This window comes from Cygnus olor, chromosome 4 (genome assembly GCF_009769625.2).
Source record: "Cygnus olor isolate bCygOlo1 chromosome 4, bCygOlo1.pri.v2, whole genome shotgun sequence".
NCBI classification, from domain to species: Eukaryota; Metazoa; Chordata; class Aves; order Anseriformes; family Anatidae; genus Cygnus; species Cygnus olor.
Window position 1 is genome coordinate 77,718,350 of NC_049172.1, and position 16,792 is coordinate 77,735,141.

Here is a 16,792-nt window from a genome sequence, read left to right on the forward strand (position 1 = left end):
CCCCGGAGCTGCGGGGAGCCTGGCTGGGCTCATTCCCGTAGTGTGGTGCGGGGGAGGCCGAGGGTTGGTGAGCAGTTGGAGAGGCAGCCACAAAGTCACTGCTTTGCCCGGGTTCCACCGCACTGTCTGTAAGCACAGTCTGTGCAAGGCGGGCACAGGGGTGTTGGAGGGAAATGCCGGTATCCCAATAACATCCCCAGGAGACGAACCATGGTGAGAGACCAGCAAATGCTTTATTACTGAGGACAGCGCTTCCCTCAGCCCCTGGGCAGCAGAGATTAGGGCTGCCTCACTGTGCCCCATGCCAGCTCCAGCCATACAACAAGCAGCTCCTGGGTGCCAAGAACCAGCCCTGGCACCAGCTGTCCAGACTGGGGCCACAATGGGGATGGAGAGAGCTGGGCAGCTCCATCGGGAGGACAGGGACACTGTCCCAGTGCCAACACGCCATGCCCAAAGACCACTACCCCAAATACTGCCCGTGCACCACCTGCCAGGCTGGGTGCTTTGCAGGCAGCCCAGGGACACTGCTTGTTCCCTGGCATAGGTGGAGGGTGCTCAGCAAGCAGGAGTGAAGGGCCTGGATGGCCAAATCTCCTGAAGGAGCAGAAATGCCCCTCTCTTGCCAAGTACTCCCACAGCCTGGTACCCTGTGCACATCCTTGGGGCACCCTGCTCACCCCCAGGCCACATCCCCCATGTACCTGCCCTGCCCGAGGTGCCCTTCTGCTTCTGCTCCCTTGAGACACGCTGCCAATTCCCGTCCTGTGGTGCCGTCTCCCCATGCTCGTGCCCAATGCTCACTCAGAGGAGGCGTCCCAAGAGCCGAGCACCAGGGGAGCTGGGCCAGGGCACAGGCAGGGCGACGAAACCCAGCTTGCTGTAGAAGCTCAGTTGCTGCTGGTCAGTGGCACTGACCTGGCAAAACACTCCCCGCGAGCCTGCAAGGGAGAGAAGTGCTCAGGCCCCCAGCTCTGGGAGCCTCACCCCAGGGCTGAGGGCAGCAGCTGAGCCCCCCTCCAGGGCTGCCCGTGGCAGCGGGTGACCATGCAAGGCCTGCGGCACATGTCCACCTGTCCCTGGTGCAAGGGGAGGTCATGGTGCCGGGGAGCTGGGTTCAGACTGCAGGAAGGGGAGCCCCAGAGATGGCTGCCTCCAGCTCTGGGGTGGGCAGGGGGTCGCGATGGGGTTGCACTGTATTGATGGAGTCCCAGCCCCACCGAAATGGAGCTCACCATTGGCTCTGAGCGCACTCAGCAGGCAGACGGCCAGGCTGCGGCTGGCCCCCACGTCCAGCACCCGAGGGGCCGTGCCCAGCTGCACCAGGGAGGGGAAGCGCCGCAGCACGGGCAGGGGCACGGCCGGTGGCTCTGCGTGGAAGAAGAGCAGTGCTTCCTCCAGGGCATCCTGCAGGTGACAAGCACAGGTGAAGGAGCCCTCCCTCCTCCCTCCCCACTCCCCACCACTGCGGACGCTCCCCTCACCTGTCCCAGGGCTGGGCCGCCCACACCCAGCTCCCGGGGGTACTTGTGCCGCATGGCCGGCAGCCAGTTGCTGGCTCGCTCTCGCAGGAAGCCTTCAGCACAGAGCGCTCCGGCTGCGTAGCCACACGGGCCACCCTCGTCCTCCAGCACGAACGTGTACTCGGGGCTCAGGTGCAGGAAGCTGCCCAGCAGCCTGCCAGCCAGAGGCACTGCTGAGCCGAGGCCGAGCCCAGCTCAAGGAGAGCTTGGAGCAGCCGTCCACCCTCTGCCCCTGCAGCACCCAGCGCCCCTGCCCTGTCCTGTTGAGACCCCCCACAGATGACTTCAGCTGGGGGAGCCACTGCAGCCCCCTTAGGGACCAGCTGGGCTGCAGGTCTGTCCCCACGGCAGCTTTCATGACCCAGCTGGACGTGCCCTCCCTTGCGCCATCCCACACAGCCACGGTGCACAGCTGCTCCCTGCGGGGGTGGGAGGAGAGGGCCCTGGCTGGCCAAGGCCACATCGCCCGGGCTTGGCACACATCCAGAGGGAGCCCCAGAGGGACCAGGTCTCACCTGTCACCCAGCAGGTCAGGGTGGGCCACGAGGACGTCTGCAACGCTGGGGTCACAGTCCAGACCCTCCCGGCACATTCGGTAAAGCTCTCCCTGGAAGAGCCCAAACCACCTCAGCCTTGGCCCTGCCCCACTGCTGCCCCTCGGCTCCTGCCACTCCACCAGAGCATGATGCACCCACAGGTGGCCACGTTGTCCCCAGAGAAGGACCGCAACCAGAGCCATAGCCTCCAGTGCTGCTGGTCAGGGGAAGGCAGGTACTGCAGCCTGCCCAGGGCGCTAGTGCAGAGCAACGTGCACAGCCGTTGTGTACTATGTCCCGCTAGCCTCTGAGGCTTGCTGCCACAGCACAGCCTGCTTTAAAATGAGCCATTGCCATTCCAGTCAGGCACCCCAGAGCTGCAGCTGCTGAGAAAATGCTGATCAGCCCCAGTCCAGAGCATGCTCAAAGCAGCCAGAACAGTAGCAAAATTAATACCAAAATTCAAGTCTCCATGGAGCACATGCAAAGTGGGACCTCTCAAAAAATTCCTGTCTTGGTCAAATTTGAGCTTTCTGCTGTTCACAGGATCAGCAAAAAGAACATCCTGGTAAAAACACTGCTTCTCAAAGGGAAGGCTGCCTGATCACTGAACAACAAGGTCAGAGCAAGGCACTTCTGAGCTGCCTTCCCAGAACTGGCTCAAGTGCTCAGAAGAGTTTTTCTCACAGTTTCACTGGAAACAGACGTTCAGATGTAATCTGACAACAAGCAACTGAAAACAAGCTCTTGCAATGGGAATCGCTGACGGCCATAGTCTGGTATTATAATCTGCTCTCGCGTTCTTGCAACTCCACCTCTGTTAGCCATGCAGGTGTGCATTGCAGGGTACCGTGTTTAGCAGGGATGCACACGTGTCCATGGTGGTGGATCTGCAGTGCCAGCATTTCCTTTAGCCAGGAGGGGCAGCAGGGCAGACAGAGCAGGGTGATTGCCGCAGGCTGCATGGCATTTGATGAAGGGGGCTCCACCCTGGGGACTGCCACCACTGCTGGACGCAGCACGGAGCGACCTGCCCCAGGCTTGCCTGACCCTCAGGGCCCCTTCCCACTGCCATCATCCTGTGCTGTAAGCTCAGCCCTGGGGGCAGCAGCCAACATGCACGTTTCTTGTTAGCACTTTTTCAGCAAAGGCCATGCAGGGTGAGCTACAGGGTGAGCAGCGCAGGTGGTGTGTTCAGGCCATGAGTCTCACCTTGTCCTGAGGCAGAAGCGGACGCAGGAGGTACAGCTGGCGGGACGGGAAGAGTGGAGGTGGGTGATAAAAGAGGTCACAGCTGTTCCCCACGGGAAGCAGGGCCTGGAGGAGGTACAGTCCATCATGGAGCAGCTTGTCCTGGCTCCAAACCTGCCTTGGGGTGGCAGGACGAGGGTCCTTCTGTGGCCCCCCAAGCCCCGGGAGCAGCAGCCATGGTGCAGAGGCCTGAGCAGCATCATTTCCCCGAGCCTGCAGCCACCCAACAGCATGGCAGGAGCAGCAGATGGAATCCTGGCTTCCCAAGGGCTCCTCCAGTCCCCAGCAGCCAGGGGTGCGACCTCACCTGCAGCTCTCCAAAGAGGCCCCCACGGCGTGCCCAGGGCTCAGCATCTTCCCTGGGGAAGAGCGGGGCAGTGATGCTCTGGCACCCTGGAGGCAGCAGGAGACAGACACACACGAGGTGAAAAACAACCAGCTGGGACAGGGGGACACCAGCCTCCCCTGCACAGCAGCATCATGATCCGTGCTTGTCACAGCTCAGGATCTACCCCACATGCATGCAGCCCAGGTACTGGAGCTCTCCCTGGACTTGGGCAGCCCAGCACTGGGGTGGCAGCAAGCCCCCTGCAACACAGCTTGAAGTGGGGGAATGGGAAGATGACTGATCTGGCCTCCATGAAAAGTGTAAGGAAAAACCACAGCTCCTGGCACGACCGAGAAGCTACAGCCTGGAACAGAGCCCAGTGTGCTGCTTTGCTGCCCAGCCAGCAGTGCCAGCGGGAGCTTGCAGGGCAGCTGGGCACAGGCACCCTCGCACCGTGCGCAGATGCTTCTCCACAGAAGTGGCTCAAGGTACATGACCACATTCCACACCAAACTTGGAGCCCCTCTCAGGTTGTCATCTGGTAACGGCTCCTGGTTTATAAAAACTCACAAGGTCATGGAAATCTAAACCAGAGGAATGGGGGCTCCCAAAGTGATGCACAAGCATTCAAAATCCAGCCTCACTTCTGTCACCCAGGACACTACTGCTCCCAGTAGCCCAGAGAATCATAGACTGAATCACAGAATGGTTTGGGTTGGAAGGGACTTAGAGATCATCTAGTTCCAACCCCCCTGCCGTGGGCAGGGACACCTCCCACCAGACCAGGTTGCCCAAAGCCCCATCCAGCCTGGCCTTGAACACTTGCAGGGATGGGGCATCCACAGTTTCTCTGGGCAACCTGCTCCAGTGCCTCACCACACTCATAGTAAAGAATTTCTTCCACGTATCCCTTTTACCAGAAAGGTCCTGGGATTAAAAAGGCCAAGAATCCATGCCCCAGAAATAGGCATTCCCTTTAAACCACAAGAGACAGGGAAGTGCTGCTCTGATGAGTGTCACCTCCCTGACGCGTGACACTGCCCCCCTTCCAGGCTGCTTCATTTCAGTTCCCCCTCCACTATCTGCCCCCCTGGCCCCTCCTGGCCAGGTTAGGAGTCGTTTGCAGGGCGGATGCTCCTGAGGTGACAGCTCCTTGCAAAACACTAAGCTTGGTGTCTTGCTGTGTCACACTTCTCAGAGGCACGGGAACTTGGATGAACTCCGTGAGCCCAGTGATCCATGCTGACCAGCGTGGGTGCTCCCAACACAGCTGGAGAGCCGGAGCTCAGCCACCTGTGCTGGTGGGGCAGCTGTGCAGCGCTGGGACACTGCTGGGTGCCTGGGAACAGAGCTGGAGAGCCTGGATGTTGTGGGGCAATGCCCTCACTGCCTTGCAGGCGTTCTTTCAGTCCCCGCTTGGGTCCTAGATCAGAGCCTTTGCCCCCAGCTAGCTGGAGGAGCAGAGCCCAGCAAGGCCCCATACAAGTGGTACCCTGAGCCCTGCTGCCCCAGCAGCCGTCCCCATCCTGCCTTGGTACGCCGGGGTGTGCAGGGGTGCAGCCTTCCTGCAGCCATGCCAGCTCCACTGACAGGGGAAGGACAGCCCCATGGCAAGCGCCAGCTGTGGGGCCTGAGGTTACAGAGGGCATCAGCCCTGGCGGGTGGGCGAGAGCGGCGCCATACTTACAGCCGAAGCAGCTTCTCCAGTTGCCCGTGGGGTCAGGGTCACAGAGGAGGTGGCCGTCTGCAAGGGAGGCGTGGTGGTGAGTGCAGGCACAGGCAGTGCATGGGGATGGCATCAAGGGGAGATGCACTCCCAGCAGAGATTCTGGCAGCCTGGCCAGACTCCAGGACCCCAGCCTGCTGGGAGTGTTCCCAGACACCTCCACTTCTTTAGGGGAAAGGACAGAGGAAGTTTCAGGTGTCATGGTGCCCAGGGACCCTGTGCTTCATTGCCCCTTAGGAAGCAGGGTTGGATTTGGCCAGGGTGCGGATACACGACTAGGGTGGTAGAGCCTGGCTCTCAGGGTGGCCTCATCCACATACCCAACCAGAGGATGAAGGCACTGGCAGCCAGCAGCATGTTGCGGATGTCCCAGAGGTAGGGGTGAAGGTCATAGAGCAGCGCCTGCCCTGCGCTGCAGACGAAGCGGCTGTGCAGGCGGCATGTCTGGGCGCAGAGCAGCTGGAAGGACTGTGCTCGGCCACGCCACCGGGCGCTCTGCAGACAGACCGGGCGTCAGAGCAGCCACAAAGGGCACCCTCCTGCAGCAGCACCCAGACCAGCCTTACCTCACAAGAATTGGGTGCTGTGGCCGGGACCCCCACGCTGGGACTGTTGGCCCGGAGCCACTGAAGGTGCTCCAGGAGATGTTGTGCCTGTGGCCCATGATGGTAGGGCAGGTAGAAGAGCTCCACCAGCATTCGCACCTCTTCCATGGTCAGTGGGTCATTGGAGTCGGACCTAGCCTCTTCTAGAAACCTCGGTGTCATGTAGCCAGACCTGGCCGCCTCTGGGGCCAGCGGTGCCATGTGGATGGACGTGGCCTCCTCTGGGGTCAGTGGTGCAGTGGGGCCAGGGCTGGCACTGGTCCCATCAGTGAGCAATGCCATGGGGTCAGGGTTAGCATCAACCCCATCGGTGAGCGGTGTTGTGGGGACAGGGCTGTCACTAGTCCCATCGGTGAGTGGTGCTGTGGGGACAGGGCTGGCACCAGCCCCATCGGTGAGCGGTGTTGTGGTGACAGGGCTGGCGCCAGCCCCAGCCCCTGAGGGTGTCTGGGGCACATCAGCCCCACTGGCCCCAGGCTGGGGACTGCCAGGGGGCTGGGGGAGGTTGCCATCCCCTCCCCTGGCATTGCTGGTGTCAAGGAGGGGGCTCTGGCTGTTGTCGGCCCCACTGCTGCAGCACGTTGGGGTCTCCAGGCTGCAGAAGGTCCCACCAGTTACAGGGGCTCCAGCAGGCTCAGCACTGCCCACTGTGCTGGGTGGAGCAGAGGAGGGCTTGCAGCTTGCTCTGCCAGCTGAGGTGAGCTGGTCCCCATCCGCTGGGGGGCTCTGCTGACTGCCGGTGGGGGTCCTGCTCCCACTGCCCTTCTTAGGCACCAAGGTCACCTTCCTCCTTCCCTCCCCTGGTGTCACGCTGCAGGTCTCAGGGCCACGCTGGTCTGCCCCACGAGGAGCAGCATCATGGGTCTGGGGGCCAGGTGTGGCCTCCTGCCATCCCGCTGTGCCTGGCTGCAGCCCCGCTCCTCCCTCACAGCCGGCGCTGGGGTGCAACAGAGCCCTTCCTCCTGGCAGGACAGAGCGAAGGCACAGCCCCTCTGGCACCCGCACCAGAATGGCTGCCCAGATGCAGGACAGCCCTGGGGCAGCCGTACCAGGGAGCTCAGCTCTGTGCTGGCAGGGACCAGGAGCTGCCCGGACTGTGGGCTCTGCATCGCTCGGGCCACTGTGGCTGGGGAGGCCACAGGCTTTCAAGAATCAAGCAGTGCAAAACAAGCTCGCACCATGTTTAACCCCCTCTTCCAGAGCTGTACCATGATCTAGGCTTCCTAACCTCCTGCTGAGCCCATGGTTTCAGGGACAGGAATGCAGAAGCAAGGAGCAGGCTTTGCTCTCCCTCCTTGCAGCAAATGCCACATCACGATCCTCTTTCAGGCAGCTAGGTGCCACCCAGAGCTGCTCAGGTTGCTGCTTCACCCTGTTTCCACTCCAAAGCAGCTCCTGAACCCCCGCCTGGGGTCACAGACCTCATCCACACTCCCTGCAGCCAGCTCACCCAGCTGGCCCTCGTCAAGCCGTTACCCTGCAGTGCTTCTCCTGGACCTCACATACATTCCCCACCAGTCATCTCCTCCCCCAGGTTGTCTTCTGTCAATGTCTGTTTTGCCAAAGTGCTCTCTTGGGAAGGCAGGCTGGTAAGGCAGCACACGTCTGCTGGTAACACTCTCTTGGCCCACCCGATCCTCCATCCCATGGGCTCACTCACTTCTGGTGCAGGACGAGCCCAAAGCCCAACCAACTGTGAGGCCAAAGCTTCAAACTGTTCTACTCCACCTGCTTGGCTTAAGTCCCCTCCTTTTCCCAGCTCTGCTCAGGCAGAGACTCCTCCAGCTGAGCCCAACCACAGGGGACCCCATTGCAGCATCCCATCCCAAGAGGCAGCTCTCCTACCCCACAGAGCTCCCAGCAGAGCTGGTCCAGAGCTTGAGGGCTGAGCGATGCTGCATGGTGCCAGCTCTTCACCTACCTGTCTCCAAGGCGTGCTGGTTTATCTCAGCCACCCAGTCAAGCAGCGCCAGCTCCAAGGCCTCCTGGGGGCTGTAGCTCCCCTCCCATGGGCCCTGGCTGTCCCCCAGGGTTGCTGCAGTCTCCGTCCCTAGTGAAATGGAGCTCATCAGCCTGGATAGCCCCACTTGTTGTTTTACCAAGCTATCCCACGCGACTCTGAGGGAGGGCAGCCCACCACCCAGGAGGGACCCCATGCCCAGGACAGGGGGTGCCACCTGAGCCAGGCTGGCAAGCAGGGAGCCTGTGGGGCCAAGGCAAAGCCAAACAGAGATGGGCAGGGCCCTGCCCTGGCACACAACCTCATCACAGCTGTGGGACCCCACGTACAGAGTGGCCTGGGGCACAGGGACCTGGTACCTGCATGGTCAGGGTGGGCACAGCTCTCCAGCTCGCTCCGAAACCAGCTGCCCAGCGTGTGGATGGGGATGAAATTGGCCTGGAGCTCACAGTTCGGGTTAAGGAGCAGTCCACAGAGCTGAGGCATGAGGCCAGGGGCACGTCCCGTGTAGGGGCCCAAGAAGACACGTCTGCAGTCGTAGTCATTGGCAAACAGATTGTCCCAGATGATGGGACGGCGCCCCAGGACACCCTCCACCTCCTCCAGCAGCATCGCTGAGAGTTCCTGTGACACCACCTTTGGGCCTGGAGCATCAGGGCACGGACTCATTTGGGACACATGGGTGGCACGGTCCCTCGCACACAGCACATCCAGGGCGCGCATGCACCTGGGCACCGAGTGCAGACCGAGGACAAGTTGCGTGCACGCCCGCAGAGCCAGGCAGGGTGCTCACCTGTCCAGATGACCCCAATCCCTGGGAGCAGCTCCCGTCCAAGGGTCAGCAGGTAGCAGGACTGGCCAGGGCTTGGAGAGCAGAGTGAGCTGCAGTACTCTGGGGAAAGAGTAGAGTATCCCATGAGGGCAGAGACTGGGGCAGAGAGGCTGCCCAGGTGCAGTGGGCAGGGGCAGGGGAGAGGCACCGTGCAGGGAAAGCAGCATTGGCCCCTCCGCAGCCGGTTCCTGTCCTCGTCCTGAAGCTTCCAGGGCTGCCCCAAGGCATGGTGGAGGCTACGGAACATTGGGGCAGTCAGCTTGCAGGAGGCAGACGTGCTGTGCATGTCTGGGAGCAGCAGCCACAGGGCAGCCGCGTGGCCTGGGCACCAGGGCTTGCCAAGCACCCGGTCCTGGGGAGGGGCAGCTGGGGGCTGTGCAGCTGCAGGCAGTACCTGTGGGGCAGAAGAGGAAGACGGAGGGCTGTCCCAGCTCCTGGTATGCCTCGTTGGCCACAGAGGCTTGGGCCTCCGCCAGGGAGGTGAAGACGTTTCTGTCAGCTCGGCACATGCAGGGGTCGATGTCGTCAAAGAGCAGCGCGAAGGCACGGCACCCCATGGCGGCCACCTGTGGGCACAGCATGGGCGCTAGGACCCCCGGGCAGCAGAGGGAGGACGCGGCAAGCCCTGGTTGAGCCCCTCACTCCTTGCAGGGACAGTGGCAGTCAGGAGCAGCCTGACAGACAATGCCTGCACCCGTGCTGCCACATCCAGCGGATGCAGCGCACCATGCACAGCCACTCCATGCAGACTGCCCCCCCACCATAGTCCTCCTCGCCAAACCCTGGCACAGCCCTGCTTGTTGCGGGCCAGGAGCCCTCTGAAACCAGGGCAGGCACTGCAGTGGCCCAGACCCCCTACCATGCCACATCTACACCACTGGCCATTCCCCTCTCACACCATGGTAGTGCGGGGACAGCCTGAGAGGCGGACGGGCAGCTGCTGTCTGGCTGTGCCGTGCCACAGGGAGGAGCAGTCGCCTTGCAGAGCATGGCGGCTGTGCTAGGGTCTTCGCCCTTCCCAGGCAGCAGGGCCTCAGCACCAGCCTGCAGGAGCCTCCTGGTGCTGCCCACAGGCTCAGGCTCAGCCGGTCCCCCTCCTGCAGCTCCTGCAGCACTGCCTGCTGGAGCTTGCCTGGAAGCCATGGGATGAAGGAATGGCCCACGGTACCTGCCTGAGTTTTTGCTGCAGCAGGAGCCGATCCCCAGCACTTGAAAACACCATGTCCTGGCCAGCAGAAATGGCAAAAATGAACTCCACACCATGCTCTTGGGCAGCTTCTATGAGAGACTGCATCTGGGCTGGGGACAAAGCAGAGGAGGGCTGTGAGTGCTGGGAGACAAGGCACAGGTGGAGAGGGAATGACTGCGGCCCAATGGAAAGAGCCAAGGATACCCAGAGTCAGAAAAGAACACTGAAGAGAAGGGCCCAGGGGAGATGGTGTCCAAGCTGCTGGAACACAGAGGACCCTCCACAAGGGTCTGCAGGCCCTGTCACACTGGAACATATTGCCAAAGACCTGCAGGGGGAGCTCCATGGGCGGCGTAGGGTCCAAGGGGACACCTTGAGACGGACAGGGTCTGGGGGCTCCCTGTGCTGGGCAGGCCTCTGGCAGGAGGAGCAGTAGCAGCCAGCCTGCCCCTGGCTGAGATGCAGACCATGCTTCACCTGTGAGGACTGGGATGCCACAGCCCACCCATGGTGGGGCCCAGCAGAGCCGCTACCTGCCTCATGCTCTGTGTAGGGCTCTCGCCAGAGCAGCCGGTGCTTCAGCTCGTCCTTGGGTGCGTACATGTAGCAGTTCAGCCCCCGGCGTTCCAGCCTGTGCAGCAAGGACAAGAGGTTACCTAAGGCTCCAGACGGACTGGAGGACTCTTTGCAAAGAGGCGTCCAGGCAGGCATGCCAGCCCATGACGACAAATGCTGCTCAGCACACAACTCCTTCTCTTTCATAGGGCTGTGCCATGCCGTGCTCTCCAGATGCTGCGCTGCAAGCGGAGCTGAAGGAAAACAGGTCTGAGCAAAAACAGGGTCTGGCTGTTTCAGGAGATGGGACTACACCATCAAAAGGCCCGTTCTGGCCTCAAAACCACAAATTCTTTCCAGAATCTGCAGAGCAATCCATAGGGCAGACACTTCCTTAGACAGCTCTTTTGGCACTCCCATATGAAAGCCATCTGATTTATTCATTTATTTGTATTTATCCTCCTTAGTAGATGACGTTTTACATTCTCCCATGATGAACAGACTGTCATGTACTGCATGACACAAATGCCTCATCTTGTTTCTTTCCAGAGAAGGAAAACACAGATAAACACGCTGCTCGCATGTGCAAACACACAAACATTCCAACCCGCTACCAGACTAGGCTGTCACTAGACCTGCTCATTCTTAATATATTTTAAAACAACATCTCTTGTTTTCCTTTGTCTCAGTGGCACGTTTTCCCAGATTTTCTAAGTTACATTTTTCTGTGTCTGCATCTCTGGTTCCCCTACAATAGTCTTTGCACTTGTGACTGCCTATGCCATCATCGGCACTCTCTTGTACTGTGGCCAGAACGCTTCCCACACTGTGCACAGCACCGGTGCTGTCACCAGCACATTGCGACCAGCACACAGCCCCTGCTGCTCCTGGCTCACTGGCCCAGCCATCAACAGCACTCCGCCCATGCTGTCACCAGCATGCTGCCCACACTGCTGTGAACACGCTGTCCACATTGTCTTTAGCACCCTGTCACCAGCATGCTGCCCACACTGCGACCAGCATCCTGCCCACACTGTCACCAGCACCCTGCCCGCAACATCCTGTGTGCTGCCATCACTAGGGCACTGCTCACAGGGACGGGTGTGCTGCCTGGGCTGCGACCATCACGCCGCTGTGCTGGGTGCACCACGAGACCCCGGGGAGCCCCTCTGTCCGTGGCAGGTCCGTCAGTGCAGCTCATTGCACCAAGGGCCGGCGCACGGGCATCAGGTGCCAGGAGACGGCTTTTTCTCTCCTGCAGGGATCAGCTCCACGATTCTCATAACCAGCTGGTGACGGATCCTTCCCACATCCTTCCACATCGTGGGCAGTGGGACCCAGCAACGCCTCCCCAGAGCTCGCCCCCTCCCCGCAGCAGCCCCAGCGCCAGCCCCTCCCCGGCCGCTTCCCCAGCCCGGCCCAAGCCCCCAGCGGGCCGCCTCCGGCTGCAGCGGGCTGCAGAGCCCCAGCACCACCTGCCGGGCACAGGGCAGCACAGCCCGCCGCTGTCAGGCCGGGGCAGGGCAGGGGCTTTCTCCCTTTCCCCAGCCCTGGGAGCAGCACAGGAGGGGGGCTGGCATGCACTGCTGAGTTCCACCTCATCAACCTGTTACATGTCAGTGCGTCTAGAGAGCAAAATTTGGGGTACTTGCCATCGAAAGAGCAGTCTCCTCTCTTCCATAGACCATGGTCTCCCATAGAAACCTGTAAAGAGGAAAAGCAAAAACCAAAATACAGTTGCCAGTATCTCCCTTAAAAGTCTCTCTACGTGCTGTCCCTAAGTGGCTGCTCTTAAACTGCAAGAGCCATTGGTTTGTTCACCTCAGGATGATTCAGATGCCTGTTAGCCTGCTATGATCTTGCTGGGCATTGGTATTCAAGCCAGCAGGTATAATAATAATATCTATGCTGCCATCCTTCCCAGAAAGAGGCAGCTGGGAAAAAATGCACAAGATAATACTTATCTTGAGAGGGGAAATTTATGTGGTAAAAGCCAAGCCTAGAGGAGACTGCTGAGGCCTGGTGCTTGAGCATTTGGGGTGCACCAAAGCACAGAGCTATCGTACACCCACCCTAGAGTTTCCTTCTTGGGGATACTCCTTTACAGAGACTGGCTCTGTGCTTCTCCTGGGTCATAGAATCATAGAATGGCTTGGGTTGGAAGGGACCTTAAAGATCACACAGTTCCAACCCCCCTGCCATGGGCAAGGATGCCACCCACTAGATCAGGTCACCCAGGGTCCCATCCAACCTGGTCTTGAACACCTCCAGGGATGGGGCATCCACAGCCTCTCTGGGCAACCTGTGCCAGTGCCTCACCACCCTCTGACTGAAGAATTTCCTCCTAACCTCTTATCTAAATCTCCCCTCCTTTAGTTTAAAACCATTCCCCCCTGTCCTGTCGTTACCTGAATGAGCAAAAAGTTGCTCTCCATCTTTTTTATAAGCCCCCTTCAAGTACTGAATAGTTGCAATAAGGTGACCCCAAAGCTTTCTCTTCTTTAGCCTAAACAGCTCCAGCCCTCTCAGCCTTTCTTCATAGTAGAGGTGCTCCAGCCCTCTGATCATCCTTGTGGCCCTCTTCTGGACCCGTTCTAACAGATCAACGTCCTTCCTGTGCCTGCTCTGTCCTGCCCAGCCAGCGCATCTGGGTAGAGTGAGCAGGGCACTGATGGTGTCCATGCAGTGCCATTTCCCCATTGGGACTGCTGTCTAAGAGGTAGCCTTCCTATTTCTCTGTGTAGGAACACCCGAGAGGGGCAGAGCTGCCTGTAAAGCCAGTGAGTTAAAAATACTCAGTGAAGAGCAAGCCAGTTCACCTGGGGACATTGGGATAACAGGCAGGAAAATGGTTCTGGGGAGATGCAGATTTGACAGCTTCTTAAAGAGGTTAGGGAAATCTGGAAGTGTTCAAACACAGATCTCAAATTTAGCAAGAAAAGGCTCTTCAGCCACACATTCAGGTCAAGGAATCACAGGAACACAGAATGGTTGCGGTTGGAAGGGACCTCTGGAGGTCATCTGGTCCAACCCCCTGCTCAAGCAGGGTCACCTAGAGCATGTTGCCCAGGTATGAAGACTCACAGAAAATACATTATATTTTGAACATTGATGGTAATTAGTCCTCAAGGCAGCTCCTAGCATCAGAAGGGCTCCACATCATGGGCAACTTTTACATCAGTCAAGCACTTTCTAGCAGACAAGAACAGGAGCAGAGACTGAGGGAGGTGAAAGCATTTGCTGAAATGTGCTGTGCACAAGGGCAGATCACGACAACTCCTCTAGTCTGAGAAAAAGGGTCAGCTCTCAGTGACTGCCACAAGGCCAGTGCTGCCCTGCAGCACCTGACTGCACCAGAATGGCTCTGCCTGGAGGGGACTCCGTGCCCGGCTCCTTTTGGCAGGAGTCTGCTCTGCAGCCCCCCCAGCATGAACCTTGGGCAATGATGTGCTGGATCACACTGCAGATGGATTTTCAACCTGCTTGAACAACTGCATGTCTTTTCCATCTACTTTGAAGCAATATAGATTTGCCTTGCTAGCCATGTCCTACTGTGCACAGGGCCAAATCTGTAGCCGCTCAAGAATCCCAGCAAACATTTCATCCAAAGAAGGTATTTCTGTGAGAAACAGACTTTCTGTTCCCCAGCCTAAGGGAACTCCTGCTTAGCTCACAGTTCAGGATATCTCAGGAGTCCCTGCACAGCATCTGCCTGCAAGAGCTTCACTCACACTTTGCTGCGAAATGACACATGCCCTGCCAAGAGCAGCACTGCTGAAAGCACCACCCTAGTATATTCCGCCCAGAAAAAATAGATTAAACTCTATGAGCAAAAACCTAACTGTACTTGTGGCAGCATCTCCAAAGGAGGGGGATGCAGGTGCCTTGCTTTTTTAGAGATAGATGAGCACTGATGAATGATGCAGTGCATTTGCCCCTTGGCTCTCCCACAGCCCAGAGCACACCAGTATCCAGTCAACACCATTACTTGCCAGCCTTTGGGCCATCTGGGATGTCTCATCTCTGGGCCTGTGTTACAGCAGGATGAGTTGCCTTTCCTCCCTCGCTCTCTAGAAACCTCCTCCTGGAGTGGCTCTTGATGGCAGCATCTTTGTCCTTCTCTTTCCCAGGTCAGCTTTCCTATATCGATGATTCTAGTCTGACTCATATTCCTTCTTACGATCAACTTCCCCATTCCCGCACTTTCTATTTGATTTGTGTGTATTTGCTTGGTGTTTTTGCTTCCTCCCTGCCTGGCAAGGCAGCAGGCAGTGGGCTGCAGCATGGTGATGTGCTGCCAGAAAAAGTGGAGATGCTTTTGACCAGCAGGTGCCAGGCCTCATGCAGCTCCAGCCGTGCCGTGCTGCAGAAACAGGAGCTGAGGGGGGCAGAAGGACAGGGGCTGAGCCATGCAGAGCTGCCACACGAGAGCAGGCTCTTCGCGGCCTGGCAGGCGCAGCTCAGGCCAACACTACGCTGCGGGCAGGGGGCAGGAGGGCACGCACCGGGACGCCGGCCTCGTGCCCAGGGCAGAGAAAAAGCCACCGCAGAGCGCAGGAGGCAGGGCAGCGGGGCCCCGCGCCACAACGCGGTGCTGGGAGCGGGCTGTGCCGGGATGCCTGAGGGGCCCATCAGTGCTCTGCAAGTGAGCTGAGGAGCTTCAGCGGGGGGTGCTGATTCGCAGCCCTTGGGCGAAAGCAGAGCGTCGGGAAGGGGCCCGGGGCGCTGCCTCTCCCATACCCGGTGTCCCGGGCGCGGCGGGCTCGGGTGCCGGCAGCCCTTCCCGACCGCGGTGCGCTCAGGGTGTGCCGGGCCAGCCCCTGCAATGCTCGGGCGGGGCACGGGCCCCAGGCGCGGCCCCGGCAAGACCTACCTTCCACCACGCCGCAGAGGAAGCGCGGCCGCCCCGCCATGACCGGGCAGGAACGGCCCTGCTGGCGCTGGGGCGGGCGGAGGGCTGCAGGGAGGGGTGCGGGCAAGGATGGAGGGGCGCGGGCAAGGATGGAGGGAGGGATGCAGAGGCGCTCCGAGGGCTGGAGGGGTGCACGGAGGCGCCGCGCCACCGCCTGCCCGCCCCCGCGGAAGCGCGCCCGCCGCAGCGCAGGGGGCGGCCCCGCGGGTGGGGCCGCGGCGGGGCCGGGCGCGGGGCGGGGACCGGGCGCAGCCCCCGGCCGGAGCCGCCCCGCCGAAGGTCGGGGGCGCAGCCCTGCCGCGGAGGGGGTCCCCGAGGGGAAGGGCGGGGGACGGGACGGGACGGGCCTGTGTCCGGCCCCGCCGGGCTGGAGCCCCCGCCGCCTTGCCCGGTGGGGGCAGCGCCTGGTCCCGAGCCGCAGCCCGGTTCCGGCCGCCGCTCCTGGCACCGAGGCCCCCAGCCCGGTGCCCCGCAGCAGCCCCCGCCGCACTGTGCCGCACCGGCAGAGGTTTCTCCTCTGCGGTACCTGCGCGCTGCCGTGTGCCCCCTCCAGACCTGGAGCAGCTCCCACATCGCATCACCCCTTGTGTTCGCCCCTGCTCCGGCACCTTCCCCGCTGGGCCCCTTGTGCCGGCACCAGGCCGAGATGCGTCTCCCACTCACCACGTCCGTGGAGCTCAGGACTGTTTTGTCTTGCACGTGACTCACCTGCTTGCAAACGTCGGGCTGCTATTTGCTTTTTGTCACACTGTTCTGAGCTGTTGACACATGCTTGGCTCGTGATCCTCTCCATCCCACAGGTTCTGGTTTGCAGAAGTGCTGCCACATCAGTAGTTCCCTGTCCTGCAGCTGCGCAGCCTCTGGTACCTGCCTGCATGCAGGACCTCGCGTTTGTCATCACTGAGCTTCTCTGCTCTTTTTCTGACCGCTTTTCCTGCTCGTCAGACTCATTGCAAGACAGACCTCTGTTCTGGAGCATGCCTGCAGCCTCTCCCAGCTATGTGGCTTTATAACGTGGGGAGCACGTGCACAGCTTTGTTACCATGGTCCATGCATGTGTGAGCGATCGAGCCAGAAGCAGCACTGGTGCACTCCTGCAGCAAGCACTGCTGAGTGCCCTCCCAGCAGCTGTCGCCACCCGCAGCACTTTCATCTAGCCAACAAGCATGGGGTTGCACAGGAGAAGTGGGTGTCAGAGGCCTGGGAAGCCAGGATCTGTGGCAGCTCCCTCATTCCCTTGCAGGTAAATGTAGTGCCTGGAAGCTAAATGATGGTGTCTGGGCCATCTGGGGACCAAGGAGCCCACAGGTGACAGACCAACAGCAACCAGACAGGGAAGAGGTGATCAGTGTGTGCTGTGGGCTGCTACGGTGTG

At 60.2% G+C, this 16,792-nt stretch overlaps 1 protein-coding gene across 7 annotated transcripts; it reads right to left on the reverse strand.

Moving 5' to 3' along the window:
* Positions 1-214: 214 nt before the first annotated feature.
* On the reverse strand, positions 215-15,617 carry LOC121069580 (protein O-GlcNAcase-like). Of its 7 annotated transcripts, XM_040555894.1 has the most exons (18): positions 15,379-15,617; positions 12,158-12,209; positions 10,484-10,581; positions 9,934-10,060; positions 9,156-9,327; positions 8,910-8,997; positions 8,723-8,821; positions 8,289-8,573; positions 7,891-8,019; positions 5,931-6,931; positions 5,685-5,859; positions 5,326-5,382; positions 3,618-3,703; positions 3,272-3,376; positions 2,039-2,130; positions 1,485-1,677; positions 1,236-1,407; positions 215-941 (listed from the first exon to the last, which is right to left on the reverse strand). In XM_040555894.1, exons 1-18 carry the CDS (start codon positions 15,416-15,418, stop codon positions 805-807), a joined length of 3,108 nt encoding a protein of 1,035 aa, XP_040411828.1. In that variant the 5' UTR covers positions 15,419-15,617; the 3' UTR covers positions 215-804. The 7 variants fall into 7 exon arrangements, with proteins under 7 accessions (XP_040411828.1, XP_040411830.1, XP_040411827.1 ...); XM_040555896.1 differs by lacking the exon at positions 8,910-8,997 and having other exon boundaries at positions 9,930-10,060; XM_040555893.1 differs by having other exon boundaries at positions 8,723-9,049; positions 9,930-10,060.
* Between the last annotated feature and the right edge of the window lie 1,175 nt (positions 15,618-16,792).

Bases quoted from the DNA above. Each gene is read 5' to 3' on its own strand.
- LOC121069580 (XM_040555893.1), bottom strand. From the start codon at position 15,418: ATGGCGGGGCGGCCGCGCTTCCTCTGCGGCGTGGTGGAAG. The intron at 10,582-12,157 runs GCAAGTACCCCA...CTTGCTGCACAG, and splicing joins AGGAGACTGCTCTTTCGATG to GCTGGAACGCCGGGGGCTGA. The intron at 5,383-5,684 runs GTATGTGGATGA...CCTCCCTTGCAG, and splicing joins TGCCTTCATCCTCTGGTTGG to ACGGCCACCTCCTCTGTGAC.